This window comes from Manacus candei, unplaced genomic scaffold (genome assembly GCF_025592945.1).
Source record: "Manacus candei isolate 608988 ecotype Guabito, Panama unplaced genomic scaffold, ASM2559294v1 h1tg000008l, whole genome shotgun sequence".
NCBI classification, from domain to species: Eukaryota; Metazoa; Chordata; class Aves; order Passeriformes; family Pipridae; genus Manacus; species Manacus candei.
The window spans coordinates 31,755,032-31,771,441 of NW_026138056.1; the positions used below are offsets into that span (position 1 = coordinate 31,755,032).

The following is a 16,410-nucleotide window of genomic DNA, read 5'->3' on the forward strand; positions in this document are numbered from 1 at the left end:
AATTTTGCAGATTGCTTGTGGATGACTTGCAAACAGCAGAAGTAACCATGAGGAAAATGAAATTATTTGTTTTGCCTAAATTTACTGCTGACCTGGAGGGTATGCATGAGAATTTCACCTCCCTAGTTTTAGTTTCTCTATGGACAGTGATGAAAGAGAGATACTTCCTTCTGACAAATCAGAAAAATGATATTACATTCCTGCCTTGAATCCTTTTCTAAAGGATTTGTCCATTTTCCCCAGGAATTAGGGACATTGATCTCTTACTTAAGTAGTTAAATTAGATTGTAAATAAACACATACAGTTCAAATTCTCCACTTAATTAAGAGGCCTTTTCAATATCATGCTGCTGTGCTTACATAGACTCTACACTATGGTGTCGCAGTAGTGATGCTGCACTTCTGCATTAGGGGAGGGCAAGGTCTGTCTGCCTAATTATATCAAGCTCGTGAGTGCACTTTTCTTTAATGCTGGGAACACCTTGTGTGGCTAATTTGGGTGTGTTGCAGGGAAGTAAAGTAAAGTAAAGACTGCCTTTTGCACGTCAGGCTTTGACTGTAGGCTGCCCTGCAAAAAAACTCAAGTCTTCTTGGATTGACACTAACGCTTTAGAATCTGGACAAGAACTGGAAAGGAATAGAGATAGCAGAGATTTACAAAAGAGCTATTTTGATAATTTTTCTTATGGTTTGAGTGTGTATACAGCTGTTAGTTATGGATTTAATTAATCACTTAGTATACCTTCTCAGTAACATATATGTAATCAAATTGATAAAGGAATCTTTTGCCTGTTTATTCTTTTTAGCCGGGAAAAGAAAAAAAAAGTATCCTAGAAGTGTTGACATTTTTAAGAACTGGTTTTAGCCATAACTAGCAATATTTTATGGACACAGCAGGGATTCTTCATAAAACATTAATGTCACTAAATGAGTGCCAGATCATTTGCTTTGGGTCAGTGTAATCTGAGACCACTAGAATTTTGGTTTATTTGTCAGACTACTTACTGTCATTTTTTAAAATTAGCTAGGTAGCTATGTTTGCCTAATCTTCTTTCTGAATGTGTTCCCATTCTTTGTGAGACTATTTTGCTTCAAATATTGTCAACCCTGAATACTATGTGAAAGGAAATTATGTTGTACCATAATATATTCTGCAGCACTGGTAAATTTTCATGACAGATTTTCCCCATACTGTTCTTAAATCCTGCTCTCCAAAAAAATGGATACCTAGATACCTGGAAGTATCTTATTTGATAGGTTTAAGTTCAGATTGCATCTCCAATTGTAACTAATGTTCACACAGTGACTCTCTGTCAAAAATCCCTGAATATTTGACAATTAGATAATATATCATGCCTGATTCTCTAAGGCAATGACTATTCCATACAGAAGGCATTTGCTGTTAGTGGGATACAAAGCTATACTTTATTAAATGCAGCTCAGCCTGGGTTCTTTGGGGTTCCATGTACATGACACCATATAATCCAGTGTGAGTTAGATACTGGCAAAAGAACAAAGTCATAAATTCACCAAGCAATGTCAAGATGAGATAAATTAATGGTTTAATGAGGTTTACATGGATATATGATAGAATCATAGGATCATTGAATGATTTGGGTTGGAAGGGATCAACACCCCTACCATGGGCAAGAATACCACCCACTAGAACAGATTTCACTCAGACTCCCATCCAATCTGGCCTCTCTGGGCAACCTGTTCCGGTACCTCACCACCATTATAGTAAGGAACTTCTCCCTAATATCTAATCTAAACTTTCCCTCTTTCAGTTTAAAGCCATCCCCCTTGTCCTATCTCTACATGCCCTTGTAAAAAAGTCACACTGTAGCTTTCTTGTAGGCCCTTTTAGATACTGGAAGGCTGCTGTAAGGTCTCCTCAGAGCCTTCTCTTCTCTAGGCTGCACAGTCCCAAGTTTCCCAACCTCTCTTCATAGGACAGGTGCTCCTGTGGTTAACTTAGTAGCTCTCCTCTGGACTCATTCCAATAGGTCAACAGCTTTCTTGTGTTAAGATATACGCACATCCTAATATGTATTTTATTTAAGCATCTCAGTTTAATGCAGATCTTGAATTACCGGTTTATTATTATTGTTTATAAAATAAATCTGCCCTAAATTCCATGCGATTTCAGTGTGACTTCATTTGAGAAATGTTTTTGTCTCCTCATGGAAGAGATATCACAAAATATTAAAAAACCCGGCCATTGTCTCTGGGTACAAATGCATTGTCTGTGATCAAAGTAGTAAATAATTTCTACCAATTGTTTCTCTGAGTGAAATGCCAAAGATTTTTGTCTGTGAAAACTAGGAAGACTTTCTTTCCTGTTCCCTAAACTTTTTTGAAGAAGCATTAAAAAACTTGAAGACCAAGTAAACTCTAATTTCAGAATTTTCAAGTTTTTTTAGTCTTACTTACCTTATTTTTAATTATGAGGAAAATATTCCCAAGAATGACATTAACAAAAATATCTATAATGGAAATTAGTTTTGCATTTTTCTTGTCAGATTTCTGGAAGCCTTGATCCTGCAAATAAATACCTGTCTGTAACTCCATTTACATGAGTGGTCCCACTAAGCTCCATGACCCTGCTTTCAAATGCCTGACTGCAGTACTGAAGCTGTGTATTTTAGTGGTGTGTGGAAACTTCAGACATGTAATTTTTTTTGAGATATAATCCTAATTATAAAAAAATCAGTGCTGCTTTATATGAAGTTTGTTTTGTTTTCAAAGCCTCTTTTCTTATCCTTCAAGATAGTGACTTCACATTAAACTTGTGAAGTCTGACAAAACTGCAGACAGGAGCACATGTCCAAGGAAAGGGTGAAAGGTTCTTTAAAAGGAGGTTTATGACAGCAGTAAGATATGTGGTTTTGCAAAGAATGTAATTAATGAACAAACTGAACTTCTGTGTCTTTATATTATGACTTTTGAAATAAATAAATGTTCATAGAACTGAACCGATGAGATATGTTTTTATAAAACTACACACAAAATATATTTTGCTATTTTCTCTTAGTTCCTCTTAATCATCTTAATAAATGTTCCTTATTTGGTACCCAACCTAGTGTTCTCATAAGGAAAGTGTGGAAAGGTGTGCCAATATTCTGTCCTTCCCACTGGTTACACTCTGCCACATTTTTAAGCATGATCTTCCCAAAAGATGAGAGAAAGTTGGTGGAATTTTTTCAGACCAATCACCACAGTGTAGAGGGACTAAAATATTGCACTTTAGTGGTACAATGCTGTGTGGCAGCAAAAAACTCCACTAAACTATTCCTCTCTTTCCTTTGAGGGATTGCTATATAATCCTTTGAATGGTTCCCATGTGATATGCAATCAGTAAGTTTAATTTATGACCCTTGTTACTTTCTAAATGTTTAATTAAGTTGGTGCTTTACACTGACTCATAAACCTATAAAAGCTGAAAGTGGTAAACTGATTATTCACTGCACCTGCCCTCCCAATATGTTTGTAATGAAAGCTGCTAATCAGCAGTCATGGTGCTAAAAGTTTGCTATTCAAGCACTTGTAAAATAAGGGCATACCCTGCAAGCAAAGGCTTGGGAAAAGGAGGGGGAGGCAGGAAGGAGCAAAATTAACAAAAATCTCTTGCAAGAGAAAAGGACTTACATGTTTCCTTCACCATCGTACACCCATCTAGTGCTGCCAAGTCCTTCGTAGTCTGAAGCCCAATAATACAGGCATGCATTAATGTGTAAGATAAACAACAAGTATCCAGTTGTTCGAATGACCCTATAAAAGTCAACAGATTCCTGTAAAACAACTTACATTTTTTCTTCCTTTTAATATAGAACCCATTCCTTTTTTGCATCAACGATGTTAATATTACGTGTCTACTAGGTAGTTCCCCATCTGTACTGATTCTATGAAAAAAATTGCTGGCAGTTACCCATCTCTCACATTTGTCCAAAGTCAAAAAATGTCTTTCCTAGAATATTTGACATGGGGTAACTGTTAAATTATGGTTCCCTGAGGAGTTTATAATCAACTTCTTTAAATGGCTATGAATATTTACACAAATTTGAAGCTACATTAATGAGGCTAGAGGGTACAAACTAATGCATTTGACAAACTCTCTTCAAGATAGGCTCTAAACTTCAGAACCAAAGCTGAGAAATGTCTGAGGTCAGAAATGAACTGCTTTAAAAGAGCTGTGCTAGGAAGCCTGCAGTAGATTCTCTCAAATTTAGTGTTTACAGCAGGAGTTACATCACTCCTAATCCCAGTTCTTATGCTTATGGCCAGTTCTTTGAAGAATACCAATGATGAACTACTTAACTACCAAGCAGCTTTCTCTTTTATACAATAATGATCTCATTGTATATCCTCTGTTCAGTGAATGGGGATCAAAAGAAAGATCTCCTGGATTTAAGTCTCCATTCAAATATTCATACAAGCAGGGGATAAATAAGCAGGGAAAGTACAGGACTTGCCTAAACATAGAGAAGCTGGTATGTAATTAGTTTATCTGCTACAGCTAGAATTCAACACAATTTGGAGCGCAGAATAACTGAGGTTTTATGAAAATTTAATAAGATCTAAATATGTTTGGTCTATAAACCAAGTTAATGGGAGATAATATCATCCATTAGTGTGGTTGTTTCTGTATTATGCACTCCTTTACTGGTTCTTCAGGTGCTGTTGCATGCCCTCCTTGACCTCTCCGTGCCATTAAGCAATCTACCTAAGTGTCCTCTTCTTCTTTGTGATGCTGACAAATGAATGCCACTTCTCTGTTTAAAAGTTGATGTGCTTCCAGGACAGCTCTGTTCAGGATTGCAAGCTATGGAGAACAGCAGATAGCTGCTGTGATCTAGTAATATTGCAATATCGACCATACAAGGTCTTGTGTACAAATCTGAATCCATTCAAGTGGACTTCTGAGATCTGAGTGAAGATTCTGGAAGCCTTTGCTACAATATATTTTATATTTCTCTAGACACATATTGAATCTATCACAATGGGTAGATAAAATGTAAGTAACCTTTGCCAGCTCTATTCCTACAAACTCAAACTAGTTAGTTTGAGAAGAGAATCCACCCACATACGTACACTTGCCGTGTAGAAGTTTAGTTTGATATTATTTAGTTAATTGGTGATTTATTGCTCAAATTATGACTATACCAGGATCTCAGACCAAAGCAACATTGCTACATTAAAATAAAATGCAGTAGTTTGCACAAAAAGCCTGACTTTTTTAGGCTTTTTAGCTCCCGCTTATGTTCTTCTTCTGTATAACTACCCCTGTTCTCCATTTGCCGACGAGCAAACCAGGAGTTGGTGCTTTCTGAAGTATGAGGTAGAAAATAGATTCACTTTGTAATATTTAGATTCTGGAATTTACATTCTGCAAGTGATTTAATACTGAAAATCTAAGTGGGCCTGGGACCAGGCAAAGCAAAGACACCAGAAGCAACACACAGTTGTGGAAACTCAACCAATATCATGCTAAAGAAATGTCTAATAAGGCAAAGAGCTTTGCAGAGTAGCTGTCTCTGTCTTTCCATCTGCTGTATATATTTCACAGGACCAGTGAGATCTTGCTCACATCCCTTTCTCAACTTCTCTGAACAATCATTTCCCATTCCGTACCTTTATATAGTGGGAAATTCTGTTCCTTGTAAAGCTGTTTATTTTAGTGAAAATGAGCTTGCAAATTTGTTCCCATTTCTTTGAAATCCATGTAGACACAACATTATTGTAATATACAAACTAGTTACTTTATCCAGAATTATCTGTATATAAAAACTTTATCTCCTAATACTCACTGCAAACATTATAGGAGATATAGAAAAGTCATTGAGGTATTACTCCAAAATGCAAAAGACATAATATGGAAAATACTTAATTAATTTAAAAACAATTACCTCTAAAACTTATCAACATTAGAAAAAGTTAAAAACCATAAGCAGAAGAAAACCCATTCTTTTTAATGAAATTAGAAAATGGAGAAGATAGAGAGGCAATGATTCAGACACTGACATCTGTGGAAATTCAGAAAAATCCTCTCTTGAACCATCAAGAATTAAAAAAAAAAGAAAATAAAAGAAACCCAAACAAACCACAAAAGAGTCTTCCATAACTGAAAAGAGAGGGCATTATATAAGAATATCAGTCTATATTCTTACATAAGAATAAGCTTTATGAAGGTCAGAATCTCAAAAATACTTTCATAGAACTTTCAAACTTCCGTTTTATTTCACAGGTACATGAAAATATGAAAGAGATGATGTTTCAACCTCCTTTTCATATTTTACTAGTTTTAAAATCTCATAAAACATCCCATTTAAATGTATAAATATCAAATGTACCATTAAGTGCAATAATCTCTGAAATAGAGTAAGATGGTAAACAACATATTCTTGTTTCTGCATCAGCAACACAGAAGAACAATACATGGCCCAAAACTGGCACAGAGAAAAGAATCTATTGGTGTAGAAATTGCACAAGATAAACTAGGGCTGATGACGTTGACAGTAGATGACAATAATGGTGACAGAATAGATGGGTTCATTGGGTCTTAGCAGCATCAGTGACAGCTGAGGGGCCTATGAAACTTGCCATAACTATGTCCATGGACTGCTTGAGCTGCATCCAAAATTCTTCCTGTCAATGCAGAAAGTGAGAACACAGTAGACAACATTTATAATCGCTATTTGAGAATTGTGCTGAGTTGGTCCTTATTCCAAATGTAGTCAATGCAATGAAGGATCAAGCTTCTGTACATGCCAGGTTCATAGGGAGAGCATGTTTGAAGAAAAATGTTGACACAGGCTCAAGATCATAACTCTTATTAAGTACAAATAAACAGCTACTGAGGATTTGGAACTGCTACTAGCAACCTAAAGAAACTTCTTTAGTTCTTTCACTAAAGAAACTTCTTTCTGATACTTTTGATCAATTAAATTTTGGCAGGAGCCTCAGTTTGGTAAATATTTTGTCTGAACTAGGCCAACTGAACTGAGCTAGATTTCATATGTGAGTGAAGCCTTACATATATTATTTTAAAGATTACAGTAAAGACATATTTTAAAAAACTTAAATTGAACAGTTAAAGACATATCATATTCCATCCAGCGCTTAACCGACAACTCATAAAATCATGTGATTTGGATCATATGAAATGGATTCTGTGCCCAACTCTGCATGCTACTCAAGTTTTATCAGCACATACCTGTAGATGTATGCTTTTTCCATAATAGCTTCCAAACGATCATTAAACTCAAAGAATGTGTTATGCTGAATGGGAAAAAAATGAAAGCAATCCAGTCACTGTTCTTGAGTACACATCTTTTTATAATAGTACAGACATTAGTTCACATACATATTTTGAAAATGGATTTTTCAACAATCAAACTTTCTTTAAACATTGTCCTGGTTCCAGCCAGGACAGGGTTAACTTTTGCAGTAGCCAGGAGGGACATGGCGAGGACCCAGAGGTTATTCTTTATCACCTCACCTCATTGCTGGGGGTGGAGGAAAGGGGCTCCATTCCAGAGAGAAGCAGTTCCTTCTGATTGAGCAAACGTGGTGGGGGGAGCTGCGTGGTATTGTCGATTAATTGAGGAGTTTTACCATGTGAATAATTTCTCTCTTATATCTTTTGTCATTAATATTGTACTGTTGCTGTTCATTTTCTTATCTCGTTTTTTCCAGTAAATTGTTCTTATCTCAACATGTGATCTTTGCGTTTTGTGCCTCCAATTGGAGGGGGGGGGGAGCAGCGTATGGTTTTTAGTGGGAATACTAAATTGAAGAATACCATTCCTAAACCATGACAAACATTTAACTAAATGGTGAACTGAAAAGCAAAGGTAAAAGTTCAGTTAAATGGTTTTTTGGGTGTTAAGTGTCCCATTAATCTGACTACAGAAATAACCTTGCTGATTTGGTCAGACTGCTGCAGATAAAATGACTTCTACTTCCTTGAACGTATATGATTGCTTGGACAGCTTGGTCACAGAGAATTACATGCATTAACCCTCCTTTTTTCTTTTTTCTGAAATTCCAGTAGTTCTCCAGTAAGTGACTGTATGTATCAACAGCCACATACTAGATGATTCTATGTGGTATCAACTGCAGCTGTATCAAATTCTTCCTATTAAGTATTTGTCCTTGACCTTTAGTGATAGCTTTTAGTATTTGTATATATTTTTATATAGATTTTTCTTTGTTTTTGTTCAGTACACATCTGTTTGCCTAATATGGGGTCCTATTTAACTTTCCATTCTTTCATGTTATTTCGGTTCTGATTTATGGAATGTTGAAATTTTGTTGAATATTGAAGTGAAGAACACCCTCATTTTATTATCAGAGTTCTTGTGTCTCCCCCACAATGTTAAATGAAAGACGATTCTTTGTCAACATATTGATTGTATGAAGGGAAATGTATTTAGCTGCGGAGAAGCTTGCTGTGTACCATGTTCTAATCCCTTTGCAGACCCTTCATTACACAATTCCAGGTGTCTTTGGCTCAATAAAAAAGTGGGTTTATGCTTGATAAATATTCTGTGCATAGTTTATATCGTCCTTAAAATTCCTTCCTTTGCTTTTAAACACCAGTCATAACAAACAGAAGAGGAAAAATCATTGGCAATAATTAGTGATTTTTTTTAGTCTTTGAAAACTAAGCAGGTAATTTGAGATAAATTTAATTTAAATTATGTAAAAAACCCCAGCTTTAATTACAAAATATCTTTTGAAAATAGGAATTAAAAGCTGGAAGAAAAGTAAGAGAATAAACACTTAATTTGGCTAGACTATAACTTGTATTTTTTGTTGGTTTATTTACTGATATTCTACCTTAGCCTGAAGATATTTTACAATTTCTAAATTTCATTTTCCTAAATATTATAAAAAACTTTCTGTTGAGTTGCAAAACATTTATGCATGGTTAGCCATCCATCACTAACGCAGAGCTTACCTTTAGCATCCTGTTTACTCTAAGTGCTGGATTAAATCCAAAGAAGAAGTATAAAATGTCAAATGGCAATACTGATATCACATCAAGCTGTTGAAGAGCAGAGAGGTCAATTTAAACTTCATAGTAATCATCGTGCATTTATTTGCTGTCAAAAACTTGCTTGGATTGAATCATGACTGCAATAATATTTGAAGAGTCAGCATGCTAAACATGTAGCTTCCCAAAGCACTGACAGGCAAGATTATCTCTTTGAAAACACCAACAGCTTTACCCTGCTTTTAAGTTCTCTGTGCTTGAGATCTTAATCTGTTTCATGGGGATTATTAATAGTATCTCGCATATTTGATTATTAACACATACTGTTATTTCAGTTGTAGTTCTGATAAAACTAAAATGTGGCTGGTGAGTGGGAGACCACTCCACAAGTGCATCTTAAAAGTCCTTCAGCTTCTAAAACCAGACTACCTAAAGCAATCTGGGGGAGCACAAAGAACTTCATATTGATATCAGTAACACAGGGTCTACTTACCCGAAATTTCACAGTGCTGTGGTAGAATTTTTTCGTTTCCACTTTATCTATCTACAGTGATAATGAATGGAGAAAAAGACAAAGTCAAGAACAGAATGTCAAGAATTAGCCTCTGCTACTCGACAATAATAATTATCTACTGATAGTAGGGATGATGACAGTTAAATTAATGATAGTTTAAAAGTATGAATGGAGGGAGAAGTAGTACTTTTATTAGTCCAGTTTACAATAGATCAGATTTTATTAGAACTATTTGAAAAAATGAGGCTTGGGATTTGTCTGATATTTTCCAATCTGTTCCTTACATTTTTTTCCCACAAAACTTTCCTCTCAAGACATCTATACCATTTAGTGCTTGACCCAAACCCCTTCAATTTCAGGGTGAAAAACTGCATTTATCTGAAGTGATTCCAAGAAAAATGCAAAGAGTGTTTCTGATGGTGTTGTACAAAATTAGCTCTTGAAAAGCTAGCATTAACATGCTAGCATTATTAGCATTATAATAATCATCATTGCATTCATTAGCAGTGATTAGCTATTCATTTTTAATCTGTTCTTCACGGGAACTGAGGCTAATACCTTAATAAGAAAGGGTAATCACAAGTATCTAAAAAAATTTATCTATTTTTATACTTTCTGTATTTATATCAGAGACACTTTAAAAAGAACTTTAAAATCTTAAGCATATTTTCATGCCAACTTTCACTATTATCAGTTTAAGCATTAAACTAAATGCAGGAGATCAGGCAGTAGATGATCTCTTTGTGTGCTAAAATCTATGAATTGTAGAAACAGCTTCAAGGGAAATACAATGTAAGCTTCCTATGTTAGAGTTTTAACTTTGCTCATAAAAATTGAGTTTTGTGGGATTTAGGCAAGATTGCCAGTTGCTGAATGTCTTGGTCTGGAAACTACATTACACAGCATTGCATTTAATATCTATTCAAATGATATTTGCACAGTTTTATCTCTAAGGGTATCAGTAATATTGTGTATGTACAATGTATAAAATTTTATGTAAAAACACTGTTAAAGCTAGTTCCAAATTACATTTGAGGATATATAATTTTGAATTTTCTGTCTGTTGGACACAGTAATGTCATGCTGAAGTTATCAAAATTAATTTTTTTTTTCCGAAATATTTTTTTCTATGAGAAGTTAGAGAATCAAAAGCAAGGAAGGTTTTAAAGAAAAGTTAATATTCTAGATGTCCTTTTGGTATATTAAGGGCAAACTTTCACCCCTTTTCAGAGACTTGCTTAAAATTTTATTTTGGATTTTTCTATAAAAAGATAAACCAAAAACAGTAGTAAGAATTAAAATTGAATGTACATATTTTCCCAAAAGATAATATCTCAAATTAATTATTTTCAAAGTATCCTAAAAATTACAAGGATTTGCTCTGACTTTAGAAAAAAATAAACCCACAATCTCACACTCTTTTACAAAACATCCTATCCTGTCCAACCCTAGCAGAATATGCACTGTCTTCGACTATGATTCTGGTATAAGGGGAATAGAAAGGTCAAACTTTCACACAAACATACAAACAGATGTATATATGCATGAGTACATGTGATATATTCATTGATTCAAGTTAAACTTCACCAATTTACTCCTTTTGAGGACTATATGCTTGTTTCAACTGCTCTCATCTGTTACTTTAAAATCTGTTTTTTCTATTTTTGAGAATGTAGGCAATGGTTATGTTTTTTCCCCCATAGAAGAATGGAAGGTCAGTGAAGAATGGCAGGTCAATGAAGAAGAAAAAGTTACATAATTTGACATAGTGAGAAGAAAAAGTGTCAGATTGGAGGAATTTCTACATTCTGCTTTAACACACATCTACTACCTATGGAAATCCCACCTCCAGTACTTACTATTATATCTCCCCCTCTTATAAATCGCACTCGGGGCTGGAAAATCAGTAAGTCACAGAGGTAGCAAATATCACAAATGACATCAATGGCAAACCAATATATTGTGTTACTTGGGGTTTGATATGGGAACACATAGCGAAGGGGAATAAACCAGCAATTCCAGTTATAGGCGATTGTCACAAGCATGAGCCATCCTACGTAACGGCGATCTGAAAGAAACAACATTGAACTTACAGGCATGAACTTAGAGTCTATTGTCATTCTTTTAGACACATTTATTGCAGTCTCTCGGAATGATTCTGTCCAGAGCAACCTAGCATTCTCCCTTTTTCAAGGCTACACACTGCTAAAGTGATTTAGATGGAACTAGGAGTCACATAAAGAATTTGCAAATAGGAAAAAAGATGAGGTAATGAGAGCATGTAGAATTTTATGCGTCTGAAGAAATTTCATACTACCATTTTGCATGCTGTTCATGTGTGTTATAACTGACAAAAGAATTATTTGGCCCTAATGAATGGTACAAATTCTAGATCAAGAAACTTGAATTCTAATTGTGGTTGGTTTGCGTACCGTCTTTGTGCATACCATCTTTGCAACTGGTGTCGCTTTTCATGTCTTTTTCCTGTTTGGAAAGATGTTGTTTAGGGCAGGACCTCTGCATCCCTCTGAGTTGCAAACTGGAATGTGTATCTTATGGTGGCTCACAGGTGCTATGTAACACCAGGTCACTTCAATAAGTCTTTACCCCATTCTGTTGCATAGCTTTTAATTTACCTGTGTATGAGTCTATGGTCTCTGGTAGCTGCAGATGTTCCATGTATTTTTTCAGCGGGGGTTTTTTGAATTTACAGCACAACATATCGCAGTAATGATCCTCCTCTGGCTTTGCTTCTGCCTCCTCTTTCTTTTCTTCTTTTTTTTCTTCTTTTTTTTCTTCTTTTGGTGGGGGGGGTTTCTTTGGTGCTAGACACATAGGATGCCACAAAGGGTGGTATTTTAATAATGGTTCAATAACCACACCCTGTTTTAACATGGACAAGAACTTCATCATGTTAAAATCTCTTCTAAAAACACTAGGCAGTGACTAAAATTGCAGTTTATTATACTAAATGCATTAGAAAAAGAATTGGAGAATGAAATCACTACTGGCATAAACGTGTGCATCGGCTATCATGAACAGGGCACTTACGTTACAGAGTATATCTGTATTGCTCTATTTCCCTGAACAGTGCCCACAAGTTATGCCTTTTATAAGACGTGCAAGAAAAGGTAAATTCATAATTCAGCATTCTTTAATGCAACTGGGCATTTCTCTTTCCATGACTGTTGCAAAGAATGCATGCAGTGAGAATGGAGATAGGAAAAGACGCCTGTGTCATGGGCTGATGTCTCCCTTCTCCTGAGACCTGATATACAAGACACAGTAGGTGAAACTAGAGGGAAGCCTATGGTTTTGTATATTTCTAGGCTTATAAAAGTCTTGTGGCACTCCTTTGAGCCCACTTCTTTCTTCTTTGGGCTGGATAATGTTGTCCACACATGTATGCTCTTAATTCTGGTTAGGATACACATGCTTAACAGTAAACTGGTAAACTAGATTTGTAATAATTTAGGAAATAAATGATTTTAAGTTCTACAAAGAGAACAAATGAGGTAAATGAGCAAAGAAATAATTAAAAAGAAAAGGATTCCTTTATCAGATAGTATAATTTGTAGTTCTTCATGCACCCTTTTTTACAGTTTTTTAAAAAGCACATAAGCTATAAACAGCTGCTAAAAAGTTTCAGAACATAGAATCACCACATTCAATTCTTTGTGAAAAGGAAAAAAAAGTCAGACTTTCCTCTGAAGAGGAAAAATATTGATTTGTTTTATGTTTCATATTTTGTAAAAAAACAATGATTAATTAACATCAGCTGAGTCTGATCCATTCAAAGCCTGGATTTAAAGTTCTCAGTGTGTCCAGAAGATTGCTGTTAAGGGTAAGATTTTTATTTACTTTATTTACACAGTAGATCTCATCATAGTGACTAATATCCACTCATAATATATGTATGTTTCTTCATATGTCTCTGATTCATCTCCGTGAATAAACATATTTGGGAGCTATTTTAAAATCCAGAGAGCTTCTTGACAGGAATGATTCTAGATATTGCCTCTATAAATTTCAGCAATATAAATCTTCAGCGATGGAGTTCAAAGGGAGCTTGTACCTAAGGACCTGGCTTATTGTAGAGAACTATGGATAAATTGAATTCAGTGGGTGCAAACTGATCCTTTTCAGTGGACAAATACACTATACTTACAAAAAATTTATCATGGTATTTTCTGTTCCCATAAAATAATTTTCAAGTTTTAAGCTCAACAAATTCACAGCTATTTTGAGAGTCACTTACAAGCTGTAGGACTGCCTTCAGGTGAAGACAGCACTGGGTCGTTCAGCTTTTCCTTATAGATATTTGACCTTTCCCGCAATTTTTTGATAATCTCTTGAAGCTGGGCCTCAGCGTACTCATTTCTTTGGAAACCTGAAGGTGCTGGGTTCTGTGTGCTAATTAAAACAAAAAGAAATAAAGCTTTATGTACTGGAAATCAATGGAAGGAAACAACTCTAATTCTATTTCTGAGCTGAAGCCAGACATTTAGATCTTTACTGAGCATAGTGCTTTTTCACATCACTTAATTCATCCTAAGAGGAAACTTAAGTTACCTGCTCTTGCTTTCTGCTTATGCCAGCAGCAGTTTATTTCATGCAGAGGAGATCAGGGTACCCTGTATAGCCCACTACACTAATGACTTCCCACTACTGCTTTTCACCAAGTTCTACTGTGGCTATGTAAAGCCTAGAGCTAATCTGATGTATTCACTAAGTGACAAGGCATGCTTTTCCCATCTGTGCATAAAAATATGCTCATTATTGTATGGTAATATCCTTATGATGACAGGAGATAACTGAGCTAAAGACTGAAATGGGGGGGGAGACTATGCTTAATTGATGCTTGGGAAAATTGATTTCATCTAGGTTTTTTATGGTTTGTTATGGCTCACATGAGGTAAAAAAGTGCATCTGTTTTCAGTGAAAACAAAACACTGGTGTTCTTGCTGAGGTTTCTTCCTTTTTGTGCTAGTGGCTTACTCTGGGTCATAGTAACATCGAGCTGATATTCCAGCACTCACAAACCTGAGGACTGTTGATTTTCAAACACCTGCAAACTCATATTCTGCACTGAAACAAATGTTTTTATTAGGATTTGTGTATGCTGGACAGTCAAATAGAAAGTGATTCTTGATCAACTCATTTGGGTTTATCCATATTTGAAATTTCATCCTCAATTACTTGCTACGGCGTGATTATGCAAAATGGGACTGCTTTGGAGTGTCACTCATCTGGCAACTGGGCCACACATTTGGACTTCCTCTATGTGGAGACCAGGATATAGAATTTTTTTCCGTACCCTGACTCAGTACTTCTCAGCTGATGTGACATGCTGATGTAAAAGTTGAGTGGAAATGGTTGTGACTGGCACAGGGCAGCTCAAGGCCTCCTCCCACACAGGTCACAATTGCTATCCCTGTACTAAACCCCTGAAATCTATGCCCAATACAGGGGTTATAGCAGAGAATTGTTCTTTTTGTCTTAACAGTTTTTCAGTTGTGTCCCAAATGCCATGGGGACATGGATGTTACAGCGAGAGATGCGGCAGACCAGGAGTGAATTATGCTTGAAATGACCAGATTCTTGAGAAAATCTTCCCAAAGCTGAGTAGAGGGAAAGTGGTATCAGAGCACCTTGGGTAGAGAAGAAATGAAAACTACTCCAAAGTGATCTCTGAATAAACACCATATCTCCTCAAGACCTAAAACTACGTTGAAGTTCCTAACAGAAGGAGCTGCAACTAAAAAAGGACAGTGTCAGAGTGGGATGTGTGTAGCTTTTAGAGCAGCACAGTTTTCTGGAGACACAGCACACATCATGATGTCCAAGGAAGTATAATTTAAGCATGTGAAAATCCTTCAGCAATAAAACCATTGGATAAAGTGGAGATATGCTGTAAAAGCAGCAGAAGAAGCAGAAGTTCAGAATTATATGCTTGTCATTCCTCTAATTTAAGTCTAGTGTAGCGTCTATTTCTTAAAGCTCCCCAGATGAGATTAATCTAAACAGTTCTGACACATTTTGTAATCTCATCACAGTTCCTTTTTTGTCACATATTCCCTTTACTCAGGCCATCTGCAATGTAATGAAATCCTTTCTTGTTTTGAGCTAACATGTCACAATTGGTTTTTTGGCTTCTATGCAAAGAATTTAAAATAATACATCATCTTCGCTGTTGCTATACTTGCTCAGGGCATTAGCTATCTTGAAGTTAAATACACTTATCACAAGTGTCATGTCAAAGGCCCCTTCTACCCGCTTTCTAGGGACCTATAAATTGCATGGTATTTTCTTCTTATTTCACAGAATTTCCAACAAAATTTAAAGTCTCCTCTATCATGAATTTGGTGCTATATCTTTGCAGTGTAGTGCAGAGGAATAATTTTTCTATTGGTACTGATTAGAATCTACATGACTTAGTTTAAAACTATTCACCCCAGTTGATGAAAAATTGATTTTCCTTGCCCTACTTCTCATTTGGCTTGCATTGCCTCCTCCTCTATTTTTCTCTAGCAACAAAATGCTTACTTTAAATTTTCTCTTGTTAGTACAGATGGAAGAGGCTGCGTGTTGAACACAGCTAATTTGAAGATGTTTATGTACATTCACTTTATGTGGAGGTGCACTTCAAATTGCCTTGGTTAATGAAGCCCATTCAAACTTCACTAAATCACTTCTAATAAACTTGACTACTTGTCTCGCATCAGGTGGTGCTAGGATTTGTCTCCAAGTTGTTATTCTTTAAGCAAATTTATCCCTGACCTTTGTGCAATATGTTACAATAGGCTTGGGTCTATATTACTTACTGCACCATATAGTCCTTTACAGAGTGGAAATGTTTATTCCCTGAGGAAGTAATGTGGCCTAGGAAGTGAAAGTC

The 16,410-nt window shown here is 35.7% G+C and overlaps 1 protein-coding gene across 1 annotated transcript in view; it reads right to left on the bottom strand.

Moving 5' to 3' along the window:
• Positions 1 to 16,410, bottom strand: part of CNGB3 (cyclic nucleotide gated channel subunit beta 3) — a 60,202-nt gene that overhangs the window by 17,868 nt on the left and 25,924 nt on the right. The window contains exons 4-10 of the mRNA XM_051776018.1: positions 13,771 to 13,925; positions 12,149 to 12,337; positions 11,372 to 11,580; positions 9,492 to 9,542; positions 8,963 to 9,049; positions 7,214 to 7,278; positions 3,649 to 3,771 (exon numbers count right to left, since the gene is read on the bottom strand). Of these exons, the coding sequence (XP_051631978.1) occupies positions 3,649 to 3,771; positions 7,214 to 7,278; positions 8,963 to 9,049; positions 9,492 to 9,542; positions 11,372 to 11,580; positions 12,149 to 12,337; positions 13,771 to 13,925 (879 nt within the window). The remainder of the gene's footprint in view (positions 1 to 3,648; positions 3,772 to 7,213; positions 7,279 to 8,962; positions 9,050 to 9,491; positions 9,543 to 11,371; positions 11,581 to 12,148; positions 12,338 to 13,770; positions 13,926 to 16,410) is intronic.